This window comes from Manduca sexta, chromosome 23 (genome assembly GCF_014839805.1).
Source record: "Manduca sexta isolate Smith_Timp_Sample1 chromosome 23, JHU_Msex_v1.0, whole genome shotgun sequence".
Taxonomy (NCBI): Eukaryota; Metazoa; Arthropoda; class Insecta; order Lepidoptera; family Sphingidae; genus Manduca; species Manduca sexta.
In genome coordinates, this window is record NC_051137.1 from 173261 (window position 1) to 193853 (window position 20593).

At 44.5% G+C, this 20593-nt stretch overlaps 1 protein-coding gene across 1 annotated transcript; it reads right to left on the bottom strand.

The window, feature by feature from the left end:
- Nucleotides 1–18: 18 nt before the first annotated feature.
- On the bottom strand, nucleotides 19–10718 carry LOC115448496. The gene is made up of 7 exons (XM_030175922.2): nucleotides 10397–10718; nucleotides 7565–7721; nucleotides 6695–7133; nucleotides 5496–6555; nucleotides 4156–4628; nucleotides 602–1801; nucleotides 19–410 (listed from the first exon to the last, which is right to left on the bottom strand). The coding sequence occupies exons 1-7, from the start codon at nucleotides 10418–10420 to the stop codon at nucleotides 146–148; spliced, it is 3618 nt and encodes a 1205-aa protein (XP_030031782.1). The 5' UTR covers nucleotides 10421–10718; the 3' UTR covers nucleotides 19–145.
- Nucleotides 10719–20593: the final 9875 nt, after the last annotated feature.

Consider the following 20593-nt stretch of genomic DNA (forward strand, 5'->3'; position numbering starts at 1 on the left):
TCAGCTATAAAAACAAAGTTTTTGTAAATGCGTATATAATTTATACCTCGAACAGTTAATTTAATTATTTATATAATATTTACATTATGTACAGAGAATATTGTATTGAACGATGGGTCTAAAGTCCGGAGACACGTCGGAGCGATCACGGCAAGAAGGAGTCGGTGTCGCGCGGCGCCGCCTCGGCGCTGAGGTAGGTGGTGTCGGTGGTGGCGGAGGCGGGCGCGGCCCACGAGAGCCAGCGCGCGTCGGCGCGGTCGCGCGGCGCCAGCTCCAGCGGCAGCGCGTCCAGCGGCACGTCCACGCACGGCGCCAGCAGCCGCGGCGAGTCCGCCAGGAACGCCGCCACCTCCGCCGCGCCGGGCCGCGCGCGCCGCTCCTGCTGCCAGCACGACTTGATCAGCCCCTCCCTGCAACACGCACCACACCACGCTCACCATCTCACGGCTACTGTTTTATCCCAATTTATTCTGTACTACATTTCAACTATTATTGAGTCTTGCTATTTGCGTTATCCCTGTTAACCTCGAATAATGGCGAAATTATACCTGAATTGCTGATTTGCATATGTAGTAGTACAATGAAAATATCGGATACTCACAGCTGGGGCTTGAGTCCGGCGGGCAACTCGAGTGTGTGGCCCGCCTTAACGCGCTGCAGCACCTCGGAGTTACTGAGCCCCTGGAAGGGCAGCGCGCCGAACGTAACGATCTCGTACAGTAGCACACCAAATGACCACACGTCGGATGCGGGCGAAAAGACGCCCAGCGCCAGACTCTCCGGCGCCATCCAGCGCACGGGCAGCATACCCTTACGGCTGAATCGGTAGTAGTCGTTCTCGAACACGAGCCGCGTCATGCCGAAATCGGCCAGCTTGACGACACGCGTGGCGCTGACGAGGCAATTACGCGCGGCCACGTCGCGGTGTACGTATCGCAGTTGCGCCAGGTACGACAGGGCGCGCGCCACGTCCAGCGCCATGGCCGTGAGTCGCGCCGCAGACACTTCGTCCCCCGCGCCGCCGCTGCCCCCGCCGCTCGCCAGGTGCCGCCGCGCCAGCAGGTAGTTCTTCAGATCGCCGTAGAGCATGAACTCCATCACCGTGCACACCGGTTCCGTCTTGGTGACCACCCCGAGCAGCCGCACCACGTTCTTGTGCTCGAAGCGCTTCATCGCCTCCGCCTCGGACAGGAAGTCGAGTTTCTCTTCGGTGCTGGCGCCGGCCTTCAACGTTTTCACTGCAACAGCGGTCCAGCCGCGGTCCTCGGCCAGCAGCGCGTGTCCGCCGTACACAGTGCCGAACGCCCCGGTGCCGAGCTTACGGTTTATGACGACGCGCTCGCGCGGCACCTCCCAGCGGTCGAGTCCGCCCGGCTTGGGACACACCGGCCGCATACCCAGTTCCGAAAGGCGCGCGCGCAGCTCCCGCTCGGCGCGGCGCTTGCAGTGCCATGCACCGCCAGCCAGCGCCGCCACCGCCAGCGCCAGCGCTGCCGTCGCCACCGCCACGAACGCGACACGACAATCTGCGCGCAACAGATCCGCTAGAGGTTGCAAAGTGCAACGCTCGCCGCCATCGTCGGGCGCGCGTCCATCGCTCGTTGCCCAGCGCACCTCCCCCTCGCCGCCCGCCAACGCCAGTGCGCCTCCGCGCCAACTGCCCACTGCCCCCGCGCTTCCGTTGTGCCACTGCTGCAACACGAGCGCGTCCGCACGCACTCGAGCTTCCCCCGCCTGTGCCCATTCGAACACACCGGTCAGCCCTTTGTAACCGGATTTGGTGGCGTCTGCGACTAGAGACCTGAGACATGAGCAGAAACATTGCTTGTAATAGGCATTTTTGTGAATAGAGAAGTTGTATATTTTTTTTATTTTTGGTTTGAATAAATTTCTTGTAGAATAGATTATGAGTACATTAAAGACTAGCTTTTGCTCGCAGCTTCGCCCGCGTGAAGGAGTTTTCCGGGATAATCGTCCCGCTATATATTTTCCTAGGATAGAAAGTAGTCTAATACCTTCTCAGGGTCAACTATCTCCGTACGAAATTTCATAAAAATCCGTTCAGTAGATTTTGAGAAAAACGATAACATACTGACAGACAGAAATGGCTTACTATTTTGGTCATAGTGGCATCAGCATCCACATAAAAGGTAGATATATGCTGTCGCAGACTTTTATTTAGAATTATTTAAGACCAACAATTCTACGGTACATTATCTTTGTTTAACTCCAACGGTTTAGGCAGCGTCGCCAAGATAGCAATTTGTTTCCGACTTGATGTGTTTCGTCATATTATTACCAAATTACACAAATCATTATAAATTGTAGCCTATGTATTATTCTGATGTATAACCAATATTACTGTAAGGTTCGTCCAAATCCGTACAGTAGTTTTTTTTGTGAAAGAGGAACAAACATACATACATTCATCCATCCTCACAAACATTCGCATTTATAATATTAGTAGGATATATGACTTGTTTTGTATCCGCAATTATTATTACTCAACATCGGCGAAATAACCAATAGACAAACAGTGGAAGCCATCGTATAAAATAAGGAGCATATTAAAAACTATATATAATATCAGCCCTATATTATATATTGTCCCACTGTTGGGCACGGGCCTCCTCTACTACTGAGAGGGAATAGGCCTTAGTCCACCACGCTGGCCTAGTGCGGATTGGTAGACTTCACACACCCTCGATTAATTCCTAATAGAGAATTTCTCAGGTATACAGGTTTCCTCACGATGTTTTTCTTCACCGTTAAAGCATGCGATAATTCACAAAGAATACATACATAATTTTTTTGAAAAGTCAGAGGTGTGTTCCCTTGGGATTTGAACATGCGGACATTCGTCTCGGCAGTCACATCTGTTCTGTAACTACCTATATTTGTTTCGTTACTTGAATTCATAATATATATTCATAAGTTTTAACTTATGAGATATTTTTTGAATAAATACATTAATGTTCCTAAAAAAAAAATGCACAATCCATCAACATCAAGACATCATAACAATGCCACCATCCCCCCGAGGCAATTCTTGTGCGCTTGGTCTCCACACCAAATGCATGCCCATGCACGGGGCAACATTTACCGCGACCCTAGGCGCACAGCTCGTGTGTATATCTGATGGTTGCTAAATTCACAGTGAGGTCTGTAAGGGTTCGTGAACAATTCCCTTCCCTTCCCTTCCAACCATCCTAGTAACTCCTACTCCTTCCTCTTCTCTTCCTTCGTTCTATCCCCTCCCTTCTTCCTCCCGGGCCCTAAGATCGTCTAGCTGTAGGCTACCGAGCCTCCAGTGATAGCGGTAGGGCCTACCAACTCATCATGGGGCTGCCGTGGTTGCTAAGCCGGGGAACCGCTTGTACACCGTTAGCATGGTACCCCGGTGATAACCGCGGCAGTTACCCAAAAAAAAAAACAATCCCACCGATGTTCTGAGAAAAAAAATTACAACCATATCAAGACTAACTCTCGGTAGATTTAGAATCTGCTTTCATGAACCCAATTAACATTTTAGTCAATAAATGCAATTAATTATCGTAATTAAAGAATTGATACCCTTACAACTACTTTTAATATAACCTTACTTTCAATTCGTAATTGTTGCTAAAATCAATATAAAACGTCACTTCTACCACATGTCTGAAAACAAAGGATTTCACTTAGTGTGTCCTACCTGTCATGCCCTACGGTGCCGAGACGTGGACGCTCACAGTACCGCTGGTATACCAATTCAAAGTCGCTGAGCGAGGTATGGAACGTGCTATGCTCGGAGTTTCTGTCAAGGATAAACTTTGTAACGAGATCATCCGTCAGAGAATCAAAGTCACACACTAAGCACACAGGATTAGCAAACTGAAGTGGTAGTAGGCAAGGTATTTCTGTCAAAGAACTGATAACCGATGGAGTATACGATTTCTTGAGTGGAGACCACGACTCGGCAAGCGAAGTGTAAGACGCCCTCCAGCTAGGTGGACTGACGATCTGCAAAAGGTCGCTGGCAAGTTGCAAAAACTTAACGCGACAGGCCGAAGACAGGGTAAAATAGCGCATATGGGAGGAAGTTTATGTCCAGCAGTGGACAAAGATATAGGCTGATGATGATCTTCCCTATTGTAATCGATTCCAAAAGATACTCACTCAGCAATGTCTCTACGGTGCAGGTCGTCGAGGGCGGCGGGCCGCGCCTCGAGAAGACTGCGCAGCGCCGCCGCCCATACACGAAGCGCGTCGTACAGCAGCGCAGCGTGCGCAGAGGGCTCACGACAGTTGCCCGCCGGACGCGGGATGCGAGAGCAGATAGCTCGCCAGCGCTCAACCCACGACCGATGCTCGTTCGCGGCGGCAATGCTCCAGCCGGCTAACCACTCAGGCGCCACGGAGAAATGCCCCTCGGCGACTCGTTCTAGATCTTCGCGAGAACAGGTGTGACGGTCGGTGGGCGCGGGGTACAACCAGTGTGGAGGCAACGCGGCGGGCAGTAACCACACGGCGCCCGCCGCCGGTACCAACCCAGCGCGCGCGCCTGCGCACAGCGCTGTGCGCACCACGCGCGCGTCCTCCGCGCACACCAGCACCACGCGGCCCTGCTCACGCGCCACCCGCTCCGCCCACTGCGACATGGTCACAATATTCTAACTTACATCTCGCTACTTACTATACCGCTTTGCATCCGAAATTTGTTATTATAATATTGTATCTTTCCTGTGCGAAATCAATCCCCGAAAGCCGTTCTGGTAGGCTTTCTTGGGAATACAATTCCAACACGTAGAGGCTCCTTTAAGATATATTAATTCAATTGGGGTATGTACACCTTGCAGGCACTCTCTCTTGTTCTCTCTCTCTCTCTCTCTCTCTGTGTATACATATGGTATAAACACACACACACGCAGTGTAAGGACTATTACCTATTACATACGAATTATATTTATTTGATGAGTGGGATTTTCTTGGACTGATCGTTAGGCTATTCATTGACACAACGGTACGCCTGCCACCTAAAATGTCGCAATCTTTTAAATTCCAAATCAGATGGTGATTTGCCCCTTACTAGGTGGGTATCTCAAGCCGCGTATGCTAAGGACGAAACATTTTTGTAGGTGGCTGAAGGGCAGTGGCGAAGGGTCTATATAACTCACTTTCTGCAGGCTTCCCTTTCGTAACTTATGTAAAGTCAAATTTTTATTGGAACGATTTGCAGACCGCATTATGCTTGTTAGTAGTTATTTTATGTTGTGTCAGGTTTTACCATTATGGAGTCCCGGAGCGGTTTTTGTCATTATGACACAGATTGAGCACTTCCATATTGGAGCTCAAGTTCTTAGTTCTAGCGACTCCCAACTCAGCCCGGCCAGTTATGACAAGGAAAGTGTCAGTGGTCTAAATTAGCCCCCACGGAATCGAAGTACGCGGTATCGCCACTCACCGTTGGCCCGCCTATAAGCTTCCCCTATATGGTTATTATTATTATTGCCACTTACCTCCGTGATGAGATCCATATTGACTTCCTCGGCGTCATCCGTGAGCTCCACGTGGATGATGACGTTGGCGCGCAAGCGTGTAGTGTCAAGTGTGGGGCGCGTAGCCAGCTCACTGAGCACCGCCACCCTGCGCCAGCCGAAATGAGCGAGCAGCGACGCCCATGCGTCTGCGTATATTCGCGCATCGCCTGCCGCCAGCACGGCGAGCCGGCCCGCCGCGCCTGTAGGCGGTGCCTGCGCGGTGTACGCGAGCACCGGCAACGCCAGCGCAGGACTCTGTCTCGCTATATCCGCGAAAGCTGCACCGCACGCGGGCCCTGCGACGGCTGACAGCGCTCCGTACTCCGTACCCAACGCGTCTGTCAAGTATTTGAAGGCGGGCGTCGCGGCACACCCGTCGTCAACGAGTTCCGTTTTGAAGCGAACCCTATCGCGATGGTCGCGCAAGTCCCGCTCGGCGAGTTCGGCGGCGGCTCTCAGCGCGCGCACTTCGAACGCGTCGCGGCTGGTGGTGGCGGGCACCATCACCGCAACGCGCACCTCGCCCGGCGGCCCCGCCCAACCAGGCCTCGCGGCGACAAACTCTCGGGCTGCCACCTCAGCGCCCACAGTCGACGCGCGCATTTGTAGTTCTCGTATATCGGATTCATTCAGTTCAAGTCTTCCGAGCATTCGGTACGCGCTCGGCGAGTGAGCCAATGCACGGGCGTTGACAAGTTTGACAAGGCGCCGGGATTCGAACGGACAATCTGTTTGGGTGCACGGTGGTGGCGCCAATGGGCGGACGGTGAGCGGCTTAAAGTCGCGTGCCTCGAGTGCGCGCCCACATACCAGCACGGGACGTGTAGCGGACAGTGCGAGGGCTGCCCGCAGCAAATGCGCGCCGAGCACTGCGACATGCGCGCGCAGGCTCCAGCGACAGACGACCTCCGCCAGCAGCGCCGCCTCGCCTTCGTCGTCTGTGAGGATGGTCGCCCCGGCCCCGGCCGTCCCGTCGTCCGATGCACACGAGCGTCCCGCCGAACACGTTGAATTATTGTCGGAAGCAACACAATAGTATCTGCAACGTAGTTCAACAATGCTAAATTTAACCAAAAATAAATAATTACCTCAGAACTCAGTCATTCATGAAACAGCTTAGAACATCCCCTTTTTATTTAATAGCATATCTACCAGACTCTAGATATGTAAGTACTTACTGCGGGTTCCCATCGATATTGTTTTGTTGTAAAATGGTGATCAGATGATGTTGACTGAGCCGGTAGAGCGCGGCGAGCTGTTCGTCGGCGAAGTCCAGCAGGGAGCGCGCCGGCGGGGCGGTGGCGAAGCACGCGCGGCGGGAGGGCGGCGCCGCCGCGCCTACCTCCTCGAGCCCCGCGTCCCGCAGCAGCGGCGCAGGCGGCGGCCGGGACCCTACTGGCACCAGAGCTGCGTGCACCGCGCCGCGCACCAGCGTGCGCAGTGTGGCGTTCACACATGCGGCGGAGTCAGGGCGCGCGCACTCGGCGGGCGGCGGCGCGGCGCGAGCCCGCACGCCGGCGCGCTCCAGTGCGGCGCATACCACCGCTGCTACCACACCGCTGCCCGCGCCCTCAAACGTCACCGCACTGACCACCACCGGAAGCACGTCACCATCCCCTGCGCGTCGGTACAAATAATATCCTTATAGAGTTTATTCTTTCCGTATTTTATGATTAGAGTATTGTCGTCAGCAAAAAATACTTGGGGTAAAACACGTGTTTTGGAAAGTAATTAATTTAAATTAAAATTAACGGAGGTCCAAGCACGTTGTCTTATGGAACAACGTGTGAGATATGCATTAAGAACTTGTGAAATATATGTTCCTGTTCGCTATTTTTGGATATATTTGTTCTAAAACGTTAACTCATGAATTAAAATAATATTATACTTGGTGAGGTAGGAATACAATATAGATCGATCAATAATGTTTTATAAATACTTTGGACATTACAGGAATAAGAACAATCGGTCTATACATAATTACAAATATCAGTGCGGTCATTTTTGAATAAGGTCTTGATAATTGTTGGTTTAGGTAAGTGTTATACCTGCGATATGTACCGCAGTGGCATTCTTAGGTGTGGCCGCTGTCGCCGTCACCGCGGTGACTGCCGCCGCCAGCAGCACCAGCGCGGCGGCGAGGGGGACGAGGACGGCGGCGGCGGGCGCGGGGGCGGGGGTGCGCGACCGACGGGGCACCTGCAACTGAGTACAGAAGGCATTTGTGAGTATTCCACCATACAGATTGGGGGCTTTAGCAATATTCAATAAACTGCGGTAGATATGTGTACCTACTGGCTTCCTTTTCCCTCATGGGCTCATGTAAGCACCGTTAAGCGACTGATTTATAAATGCATAATATATTTGTGGAAGTGATTACATGTTTGTTGGGCATGAACGCAGTAACCACTGGATTTGGATGATATTTGACCTACATATAGACAATGACGAAGATGAGGATACAGACTACATTTTATCTTGGTCATTTGCCCCCATTGTTAATAAGTATTTGAATTTTTAGTATGATTTCTTAAGTAAGTACTGTAATACTTGGATGGGACGTCGTCGTGCAGACGGCGCGGCGATGCGGACGACTACACTGGTTTAGAGATGTCTGTAGCAGAAAGGGCTTTTCACGCAGGCGACATAAATAAAAATACCAACTAAGTACTTCCGGCGTAGCTTGCATTAATCTTATGAGCGATTCAAAATACAATGCCGGATATGTTATTGAGATTTTAGGTGATATATCTATCGAATTTCTTACGCTCTTCATCCCTGAAGGCAGAGGTACAACCATGATGTGACAGAGGTGAGCCCATCGCCATATCGGGCACTAATTCCAGACCACGGACTGATAGTGCAAAAAAACCCGATGTCACTTTGCCCGACCCGTAACCCGTGTTTACAATTTACAACACGAGACTTCAGAGGATAACTCAATTACCAATTGTTTAAGTAAATACAAATAAGTAGGCAGCTCTAAATTTTATTAAAATTAAATATTGCAATTGTAAACATAAAAATATTCGTACTAAATGAAAATTGACCGACAATAACTAGTCGCTACGTAAGCAATCTAAGAGCGTGTTGGGATTTTCGTTTCTCAAAAAAACTTTAACGAACTGTAACAATGTTATGAATAAAATCACAGTTATGAGAATTAGAAAGGCGCGAGTGAGACACTGTCGGCACCGTGCTCACACGTCAGGACACTAGCGGAGACTCGCCGGCCGGAGGTCGAGCTCGACGAGAGACGAGCACACACGCGCACACTGCAAGTGTAGGTGAATGTCGCGGAACCTAGTGTAGATAACCATTAACCTGTAATATGTATAGATAATACCTGTGGTAATACTATCTATACATACACTATGTAATAAAACAGCTGAATCCGTTATGTCTGTATATTGAAAGAATAGTCAGAGAATGAAAAGAGTTAGAGATGTTAGGAAGGCGTGTCCTCCAAATTGACCCTTAACATAAAAATGCATTAAACGAGTATGTTAACTATCGACATTTAAGTAAATATTCTTTGTTTCTTATCTTATTGAAAGACAGTTTTGTGTTAAAAAAATCAATTACAAGGCCAAGGCCTATAAAAACACCAACAATTAAAAATGTATGGAAAAAATAACATGATTTTAGAAAATGATAATAATATTTTATGATCTAGCATAATATTTGGCAACGACCTGAACCTTTTATAAATTATAATATTATTATGTCTTAATCCTACTAATATTATAAATGCGAAAGTTTGTGAGGATGGATGTATGTATGTTTGTTCCTGTTTCACGAAAAAACTACTGAAAGGCTTTGGATGAAACTTTACAGTAATATTGATTATACATCAGAATAACACATAGGTTACAATTTATAATGATTTTGTGTAATTTGGTCATAATATAACGATACATATCAAGTAGGTCAGAATAAAAAAATATCGGAAAATCCGTCACGCGGGCGAAGTTGCGAGCAAAAGTTAGAAATGTTGTAATGCAATGTCGAACACGTCATGTTATTGCAGCAGTTTAAAATGATGCATTGCACTTTCTTTTATTTAAGTAATTAAGTTTAATTCTTAAAAAATATGTATGTCCGCCGACCGGTCTACTCTCTGACACATTACAGAAAAAGTTAAGTACCTACAGTTATTTTCATAATGGCAATGCCTAAGGAAAAAATGCATCGGTGCTTTCTCCATTTTTCCACGTTTTAATTGGGAGTTATTTGGTGGTTTTACAAAATATATTTTTTTAAATTGGGTTATGTTAGAAACTGGGTTATCTTCGGTCCCACTACCTTATACGTAATATATCCAACAGGGCGAATTCTTTATCTCGTAGGTAGGCGTAGGTAATTACGTAGTAATTATACTTTAGTGGTGGTTCAAGTGTGGCGTCATTGTGTAAGCGCACTGCGCAGTAGAGTCGGCGCGGTGTGCTCAGCTGTGCGCGACCGGCGCAGTGCGGCCGCGGGCGGCCTCGTGACGTGTCAGTGTCAGCCGACGTCACTCGCACTACTCTCCACTACGAGTGTGTTGTTTGTTTTTATTTTGATACTAGGCAATACATAGACACTATTGGCTACAGTGCTCGTGAGTTCGGTTGGTCGTGCGAGGGCGGGAGCGCAGCGCGCGCCACCGTGCCCGTCCCCAATGTCGAAATAAATAATTCTGTTACGACATTTTTAAAATGAAAACACGTCGTACGCGGCGGTCACTCCTAGCAGCTCGGCGGCAGTTCTATTTAAAAAGCGTATTAAAATATATTTAAATAAACGATACACCGATGATCACTAAAAACCGATTTGTTTCCGTGCCACATAAATAGGTTTTTCTGTTAGACATTATTTATGACCATCAATTGAAGACGCACCTGTCCACCACCGTGGTCGCACATGGGGACGAGCGCCACCAGCCGCGGCTGTGGCCGGGCCCTCCCCGGTGCCGCTCGCCGCAAACAAGGAAACACACACGCACACGAACACACGCACTATTTAGACAGCACGACGCAGCCGGGAGATAGCTGTTGTTAGTTAATCATTAGATGGGACCGGACACTTAGCTCGTTGCGATATATAAGACGTAGAAAGGCAGCACGAGCGGCGCGCGCGCACTCAGCTCCGGAGGCGCGATGACTGGCGGCGGATGAGCGGCGGCGCGGTGCGGCCCGACCCGCGAGCGAGCCCGCAGGCCCGGCGCCACTCGCTACTCGCGACGCTGGCGCCAGTTAAATATAAAGCGCTAAGGAGCGCTTGGGCCGCGCGAGCTGCTCTGCATCATCATTCCACCACCTGCTGCTGCATTGCTTGCTTGTAAGAACCTTTCGACCGGTGCTGATTGAAAGATTAGTACTTACATCGAAGTTTGTCTCGTCGTAACTTCCACCGCCGTCCACAACGTATACCTATAACGAACACCCTGCTGATCTGACACAAAGCGAGTAATTTTAATATTACAGCCTACCAAATAGCACAGTCTTCACTGTTCAGCAGAATAAGTGACCGCTCCTTTAGATAGACGCTCGTCGTAATACATATTCCTAAATTATGCAACCAACCCTTTCAGGTACCAAATGAGTAATGAATCTTCAATTGTCGTATCTTCTGCGGCCTTTCTACTAAGATATCTCACATAATGTCTCCATACATTAAGGTACGTTAATCCGACCTTAAAAGTGGAAGAAAATAAAGAACTTGGATCTTAGATATATGTATGTACGTGGTCTGTAAAGGCCGCGTCGATAATTGCAAAAACTTAAGTAAGTACTTAATTATTGATCTGTTTCGTGTAGCCGGTAGCGTCTAGCGACTAGCAGTGTTGCGTTTGGTTGTGAGTTGTGATTGTTGTGAGCGGCCGTTACCGCTCTGGTGCCGGTGTTGCGTCTCTCCGCAGATATCTCCTCATTATCATACCCGATCCATACCCACTGAGCGGAAATGTATAAATAATCTATTTATTATGCAATTATGTTGGTTATATTTTCGGTGTTCCGCGTTGTTTGGTCTTTCTATGACAGACATTTTTTGTTTTATATAAGTAATATACTGAATGAGGAGGTGAGTCGGTCGCTCGATGGTAAGCCTCACACCTGCTCATAAACACAAGTAACGCTGACGAAAACTATAAATTGCAAAGTAGATAACTTCTGCGGTCTGAAAAGCAATATCTATCTATCAAGATAGTTTTAAATCCTAACGCTCAGTAGTGACATCGGTTTTGATTACGCGATGAGCTGTAGAGGCAATCTTACGGCTCTGCAGTCTACGGCTTAGAATAGAGTTCCAGATCGTTCCCTGTTACAGCAAGTGCTAAGCTCACTGAACCACAGTGGAGACTTCTTAACGCATCCCTTGCTCTTGCAGATAATGAATTAACAAACAGTGCGTTATGTTTCGCGCGGCTCAGTGCGCGGCGGCACGGTATTAGCCACTGTGCTGTCTCCACTAACAGGTTTACCCAAAATAAAGGTAATGTAGACCTTCAATGCATTATACTTTCGACTTGTAGAAGGTGCGATGTTGTCACGTAACGCAGGCGGGGCCGACGTCAATTGCCCTAATTATGTCCAAGGCATTGTCTCATTGGTATATACTACATAGTAGGCATAGAATGACAGAATTATGCGAGAGTATCTTCAGTGTGCGGCGGGGAACAAACCTCCCCTAATATAGTGTTTTCATTTTGTTGTTGCTACACTTCTTAAAGGCTGACTAATAATTATCTAACTAAGCAATATTAAAAGCCATTTTTACGACTTGATTACATATCGTTGAAAGTTCATAAGAATAATTTTATGAAACTTACCCAATATTATTATGTAAATAACTTATAAATGTTATGACACTGCTAATAGATACCTACGTGTATATACATGATACTACGTTTAATTAGAGAAATATATAACTATATATCCAAATAGGTCCAGCAGTTTAGAAGGGTAAAGTAAGTTTAACCAATGCACATATAGTATATAGCTCGCGGCTTCGCCCACGTATCAGAATTATCCGGGATAAAATGCTCGGGATAGAAAGTCCTTCCCAGGTTCTTAAACTATGGACATATCAAATATCATCAAAATCCGTTATTAGTATTGAGTCAATCACGTTCAGACAGGCCGACAGACGCGGCGGGGGACCTTTGTTACATGATAGATTTTTTAGAACTTTTTAAGAGGAACAATTCTGTCATACATCATTGATGTCCAACTTTAATCGTTTACGCAGTGCACGCAACGGAAGCTCTCAAATGGAATCCATTTTCCTCGTTTTTACATTTTCAATTGATACTTTACTTCTATTGGTTATAGCGTGATGTTATTATAGCCTATAGTCTTCTTCATTAAATGGGCTATTAAAGCATATTTTTTTTTCAATTCCAACCAGTAGATCCTGAGATTAGCGCGTTCAATAAAACAAACTCTTCGGCCTTATATAACAGTATAAATTAAAATTAAAAAGAACCCGTTGTTGATACTCATAGGGGAGTCCTATAGCATTTCAATATGAGAGTAATACTTATTATGTAAGGGTGTATGTGTTGTCATTAATGTAGTGATGAATGGCACATGAATGGATGGCTCATTATGAGTAGAAGCGAGGCCATTGCTTTGGCTGTCGCGCCGTGTCGCCTCCTCGCGTCCCCTGCCCGACCGTTACGTGTTCATCCTGATTTACCTGCCTTCCATTGTCGCATTTCATTCTCACCGAATTCCGCTTAGTATACGTGCCTACTTAAAAGTTCTAGTCATATACAATATATACCTATCCGTACACCGAGGCATGTCTAAGAATTAGCAAGCTTTATAAATTCTACTCGCCCTCGTCGTTTAGTTTCCTTTTGTGTTTGATTGCTGACTGGCTTTTTCCCGCGACTCTGCCTGCGTGACAACGATTTTCCCCCCATAAATATTTTCTAAAGATAAAAAGTAGCCTATAGCACTCAGGACGCAGGAGTAAATAATTTCCTATTATTAATGAAAAATAAACAAAATCCGTTCAGTAGTTCCAGCTATTAGCCCCTACAAAAATACAATACAAACTCACAAACTTTACCACTTTATAATATTAGTATAGTTGTGGAGTAGAATTTAGTAGCTACCTAATTGACGAGTATTTTATGAGCCTGGGCGTGCTATGAGTTAATGTGCGCGTGTGCTGCTGCGGGCTCCGAGCTCAACGCGCGTGCGTGCGGCGTCGTGTCGCGACTCGCGACTCGCGTGAGAGGCGACTCGTGGACGACATGGCCACGTGCCGCGCGCACAAACAACTTGTTTTCGCCGCTTCGACTATTTACTACATGATTTGTTGTGCACGAGCGTGACGTCACAGCTCACAACTCGCCAGCTGATAATTTATGTCGGTTCATCGGATGCGCGCTGCATGCCGCATTGTTAACGAGCACGGTACACGTATTTACTATCTAACTATACGTATATGTTATGTAGTAGGTAATCATCGTTTTGTGGTGAGGGGGGACTGAGGAGGGCTCTGCTGTGTGCAGAAACACTGCTGAACACTGAACAATGGGTAGTTCCTGTATCATTGCACCTTCTCGTCTGGGTGAGATCTGAGAGCACAATACGCATGCGTCAACACTTGAGCGTAAGTAAGCATTTTATGTTTCACCTCGACATTTTCCTGACATTCTATCGCTGATAACAAATATTTCAAGGATATTTTAGCGTCGTATAAAATACTGGTTTGTAATTCTCAAACAGATTAACTAATTGATGACATTAGCAGAGTGTGTTTTATTCATTAAGCGTTGTTTTTGTGGCAGCCATTTAGCGTATGCGGATTACAGCATGACATTGGGCAGTGAGGAGTGAGGACAGAAGCGGTGCGACGCGCACGCGCAATTTAACTCTCTAGCCACAGCCACATGCGACACGATTTTTAGCGCGATAATAGGTAAGCGGCAAAAAAAATTATAGGAAATCGTATGTATGAAGTTCATACAGTTTCAGTATGAAGTAAGTAAGTATGGAACAGGGCGACGCGATATGCGGCGCGGCGCGGCGCGGCGTGGCTGCGGGCGACGTGTCGCCGAACGAATCAAACAAATTTACTAGCGAGCACTAGTGAGTATCCCAGTCATCCACGCTGAGGGCGACGCGCGCGTTGGACTCATTCGGCATCGCGATTAGCGCGACCTAAACAAACTATTTTGTTTTTATTGCGCGTTTGTGGTGAATTTATAATGAATATTGAACAATTAATAGACCCGCTAATGGTTATCTTTAAATATAGCAATATACAGGAGCGTTATAACAAAATTGTGGGACGAAATAAAACAACAAAGGTCAGTCGGGGGAAGTGCGCCATAAAATTTTCATAGCTGGATTCAATGCAAAATAATTTCTTTTTGTGCTGACTTAAGAATATAATTTTATTAATTTAAGAATATTTGGTATTTTGTGATAACAACCTATAGCCATTCAAGGAAATCGGACCATAAATTAATAATATTTTGCTCAAAGTAAAAAAATGGTAGTAGGCGCACTTGCCTCCGGAAATGGGGTAAGTGCGCCTGTGTAAAAAAACGCCAATATGAAACATTATAAAGAAAACACTCACTTTAGTCCATAGAGAAATAAGTTTTACACGCATTGCTCTTGGATAATTTTTAATCAATCAATATTATAACAAACTATGGCTGTCAAATCAAATTCGGGGTAAGTGCGCCATATGTATGTAAATCAGGGCTTGAAAACATTTCAGAATTTTTATTGATTTATAATTTTTTGCTATGTTAGAGGATTGTGTGCGGATATTATGTTGGAATAAAAAAATGTTAGCCCTAATATAAAAATCCATTTTATTTCTAAAACTAAAAAACATACAAAAATTTAGGAATTAACAATTTTGAATGCGTTATAACTCAATTACTTAGAATTTGGCCTTATGACATTTGATATGTTTTAGCTGCATTATATCCAGATAACGTGCCTGATCGAACAGCAACCTATTCACGTAAAGTTGCTCTAGACCAAGATATTTCAGTTTTTCTTTTGCAAAAACGAATTAACTAATACGCCCTTTTATTTAAGTCGGCTCAAAACGAAATACCTTGAGTACAAAAAATTCTGCTGTTAAGTATAACATTTTAATAATAATAATTCATATTAGTAAAACTTATTCTCAAAAAGGTTGGTTATATATGGATCAGGGGCAAGTGCGCCATACGACTATTAACTGTGGCGCACTTGCCCTACTCGACAATTTTAGGTACATTTTTTCGCATTGCTAAAAAAATAATTTATTTGAGTATATATAAATAAAATTCAGGCAGGAAGTTAAAATAAAAGGTTTAAACTATGTATTCACCTTACTGGTTTACAGAAATATGTTATATATCTTGAAATATTTGATGTTATCTTTCACGGGGTCATCTCGGTTTACAGGTCTAAATGACACTTAAAATAAAATGGCGAATAAATCGTATTAAAATGAACATAGCCATTTATGTTTTTAGTGGAACTGTATTTCAGTTAGTAGCATAGATGTAAGATTGCGGTAATTGTATAACATCAATAGTTCTCGATTTTTTTAGGGTAGGTGCACTTACCCCGTCGGCGCACTTGCCCCACCTGACCTAATATCTTGGTAGTAGTGGACTACATTTGTTCTCGTATACTTCTTTTGAGATTATCCCTATTTTCATAATAGGTACAGTTGGTGGAATTCCGCAAAATTTCTTTTTTGGTTGATTAGATGTACTCCTAATATTTATTCAATGATATCGCTAGCGAAGAACGCACTTGTTTTAAGGCAATGCCGTGCCGTTTGGTAGTGCCATTTTTTGTTCATCATGAATTGTGGGCCCGCAACCGCGGCGCGGCGGGCGCGTTAAATACCGCTTCGTGAGTTCTTAGCTGTATGTATCATAATTCTCGGAGTCGTTAGACCTAATGCATGAAAGAAAAAAATCATGGATATTTAGGAGATGCTGCCATCCAAGAGGTGCGCGGCACGCACAAACCTCGCCGCGACACGAGTCGCTCTGTTTCTGTAAACACAACGGCGTCGGCATATTCTCCTTCAGATAGGTAGGTACATACGTCGTAAACACAAAACTCCAAACTCGTATTAGACCTTTAGCCGGATTCGGCACATTTAATACGCAATAACATTTTTATTATGGTCGGTCGTACTCACACATGTTCTGCGTGTACACACACTCTCACACACTCGACCGCAACACATTCACATCCTGTCTTAAAGCTTGGTGTTGTAGTGTGGGATAGCATGTAGGTTGGTATGATCTGTTAACGGCATGCATCGCAGGATATCTCCGTGAGTTATAATGAATGGCGAGGATTAGTTACTTACTAGTCGGTCAGTTGAAGCTTAGTAATACGCATTCACCAAGATGTTAGACGAGTGTTCGGTAGATAAATAAATATCAAATGAAATGAAAATGTTTTATTTTTATTCACGTTGTTTAAAGAAAACTGTTAGTACAACTGTAACTAAACCGCATACAGATGCAGAAAAAATTGGTAAGTACTTAATACAATAAAATTTGTATGCTTGCTATAGAAAATATTAATTACTTATGTATAACCAAAGTTTTTTAGAATTAGGACTAGTTTTCTTTATTAATAGTTTATTTGTTATTGTTATTGTATGTAAGTATATATTATTACAAAATGCTTGTTAAAATTTTAAAATGAGCGGAAGTTTGCTGATCTTCATTTAGGAACTTTTTTGAAAGTAGGTATACTTTTGCGTATGTTAATTATTCCGTAGTAACTACTCTATTCAAAGTAACATTTGAGCCAGCTGATATACCGTTGATTAGGTACCTATATGGTGAGAGTTTATTAAAACGAAAGGAACAAATTATACTATTACACGGTTTTGTTCTGTTCTCGCGTACTTAATAAACAAGTGTTTATAACAATGATCATTAAAAAACGGATAATGAAGTACTAACATTTACTATTTAAATACATATTGTATACTTATACAACAAAAAGTTAATTACATGAATAAATTTATCTTTTAAATACGGACATCATTCAAATAAATACACGGGGAATAATCAAATTTATTCACGAGTAAACAAGTACATATGAAATAATCAGGTTTTAAATTGAACTTAGTCGTTTTATTACAAGAGCGGGCTCGTTGTAAGAGTGCTAGGCGCTAGCGGGTCAGTGGCGGACAGCGGCTGGCGGGTAGCTCTTGCTTGGTTTGTAGTTTGTATTGTCTATTCACTGGTGTATTGGTAAAGCAAACAGCACAACTCATGACACACACTTCATTGGTCAGTTTGTCGTTGTGCATGACGACGCACGTTTCTCACGATTGGTGTCTCAGTCGCCGCTCGTAGTCTATTGGCTTTCATGTGCCATGCGGTTACCGTACATTGTCGTCCAATTTGTACATAAGCACGCTAACTCGTCCCCATCACTGTTCTTCTGTGCTCATAACTTGTGCCGTTTACTATACTTACACATCTGTCTCTCTACAGTCTACACTAATTAATAGAGTTCAAAGCTAGCTTCTGCTTTTAAATTGCAAATTCCTTGAGTGTTGAATAGCCCATTTGTAAAGAAAGACTATAATATAACATACGCAAGATTTACAAGTGTCAATGTTGTCACGGCGTGAACTGTGATTAAGAATAAGTGGCTGAGTTCGCGTCTAGACCACGGCTCCTAGCCCGGGCTGCGGCCACGGTCTATTGGCGTAGCCACGAATTTTTTCTATAGCGGGAAGTTGGCAGGAGCAAAAACAATGTAGCCGAATTCAACGAAAGGCGAAGATGTTTCTACTGTTTCTCGCTGATGGACGCTGATGATGTCTATATTGTATAGTCTATGGAGACGGTTAAAGTTACGCATTACTGTTGTGTGTTGTGGCATGCCATAAGCTCAAACATGGGAAAGTATATCCATATTGTGACATCTATCACACAGAAGTGTAAGCCTATTGCCATCTCGCACACACTATGGTCAAATCAAGTATATTCTTTCGATTCGACAAATCTCACAAATTATATTTTTCTTTTCCAATGACAATTTCAAACAAAAATTCGCCGGTTTCCCAGCCAAAGTAGCAAACGAAACACCACCAGAATATAAACGATAATGTGCATACATAACATGGAATAGTAGGTAAGTTCCTATAATATGTTAATAGAGAGCGAGATAATCGCAGTGTTTATTGAGCGAGTGATAACAAGCCTTGTTATTTGTTGTGGTTCAATGTTGAATAGAGGAGCCGTCGCGACTCGTGGCGAGCGCGCGCGCACTCCCGCCGCACCGCGCCGCGCCGCGCCGCACCACACCGCGCCGCAAGACCCCCGCGCCGGCTTGCGCGGAATTGCCTGCCGTGGCATCGCTGCACCGGTTATTACTTACGCAAAATAAACAAATTTAAAAAAATATTGTAGATAGTGTTTTTATCTTTTGTTAAACAGTTATTACTAATGACTTGCTTTTTGTGAATACTAAATTACTTAGATCTCTTAAGTATTGGCGATCACTGGGCAACCGCACCTTCACAAGCGCTATACAAAGAGCCTTCAGCTTCCATGAGGGGCATCGCTCAGTACTATAGCTGAGGACTTTTTTAGGTCATAATAATACCGAACGTAATGTATAAATAATCTTTGAAGTCTTATTATAATTGAGGAGCAGTATGACAGTTAGCCGGGCGTACCACCAGAAAGGCATGGAATTAACATTATGATAGTAAGTAGCATCGCGAAAATGTCGATACCGTGTCATTTTGACATTGCGTTAAGTACTAAATGAAACCACATACTTACTTATCTTATTGGGACGAACACTTTGCAATAACTTACTCGAACCGTAGAGGTAAATTAAAATAAAATAAAATACTTTATTTATCACGTAGGCGAACAAATTTGCACTTATGATACGTCAAAACAAAGCATAAGAATAATAAAATTATTATTTCTAAACAACTATTAAAATTACTTATAATATAACTATAGACATCTTAAATTAAATAGGCATAAAATTTATAATGAAAACATGGTACAAACCGAAGTAACCAGCTCGGGCTGGCAGGTAGGGGGAAATAGAAGGATAACGCGTCGCGATCCTCACCGGCGAGGACATGAGCCCTAACCTGGCTTACCTACCAACCTTTCACTAGCTACCTAAGTGATGACTACCCGAAGAAGAAAGGCAGGAAGAAACTTCGGGAAATTAAAAATGTGTACTATTTAAACTAATTAAACATCAATAAATAAGCAGTTATTTTAATTTTAAACGTTCTAATGTCCCTACAACTACAGCTCTGTTCAACTGTCAAACCTTATCAACCTTTCAAGTACAATTAATTGATATCAATAATACTGGTTTCATTGTGAACGAGTTGAAATTCGTTGGTTATTAAATGTAACTTGCTTGTAAATAATCGCAAAGTGTACTTAACGTAGTACATTTAAACCATGTATTTTCTTTAATTTTGATTGCCTCGGTGGCGTAGTTTAATTTTTATTTTATATTATTTTATTTTATTAAAATTAAGACGCAAAACACATTACAATCAATATTAATTGCACGATACTGTTCTGAAGTCCCGGGTTCAAGTCCCGGAATATAATCATTATAGTTGACGTGTTATTTAATTAAGACTATGCTACCCTTACCAACAACTGCGAGTTCTAACATCTCTAGTAATCTCTACTTGCAGTGCCTAAGTCCAGACAATTAGTATGCGTGCGAAACACGTTTTCAGGTAATCTTATCATATTTATATTTATTTTATTATGCAAATGTGTATCGGTTGGCTGAATGTCGCGCAGACAAACGCAAGTACGTATCTACTGTGGGTGGTTATCGAAGCGACGCCTCAATCCGGTTCCAAAGTAATTTATCAATAATAATATAAATAAAATGAAGGGCACGGGAGGTAAGCGATAACCAGCTGCTGGCGTATCGGATGCCGGGACACGTGCTCGGTCTCTTGCCAGTCGAATGCTCTGGGTCTTATAGGTTTGCACATATGTGTATATGTATAGAGAGGTCCCGGCGAGACTTTCGAACCTTGAGGCCGACGCAGACGTCATGTGGTGGGACGGCTGTACG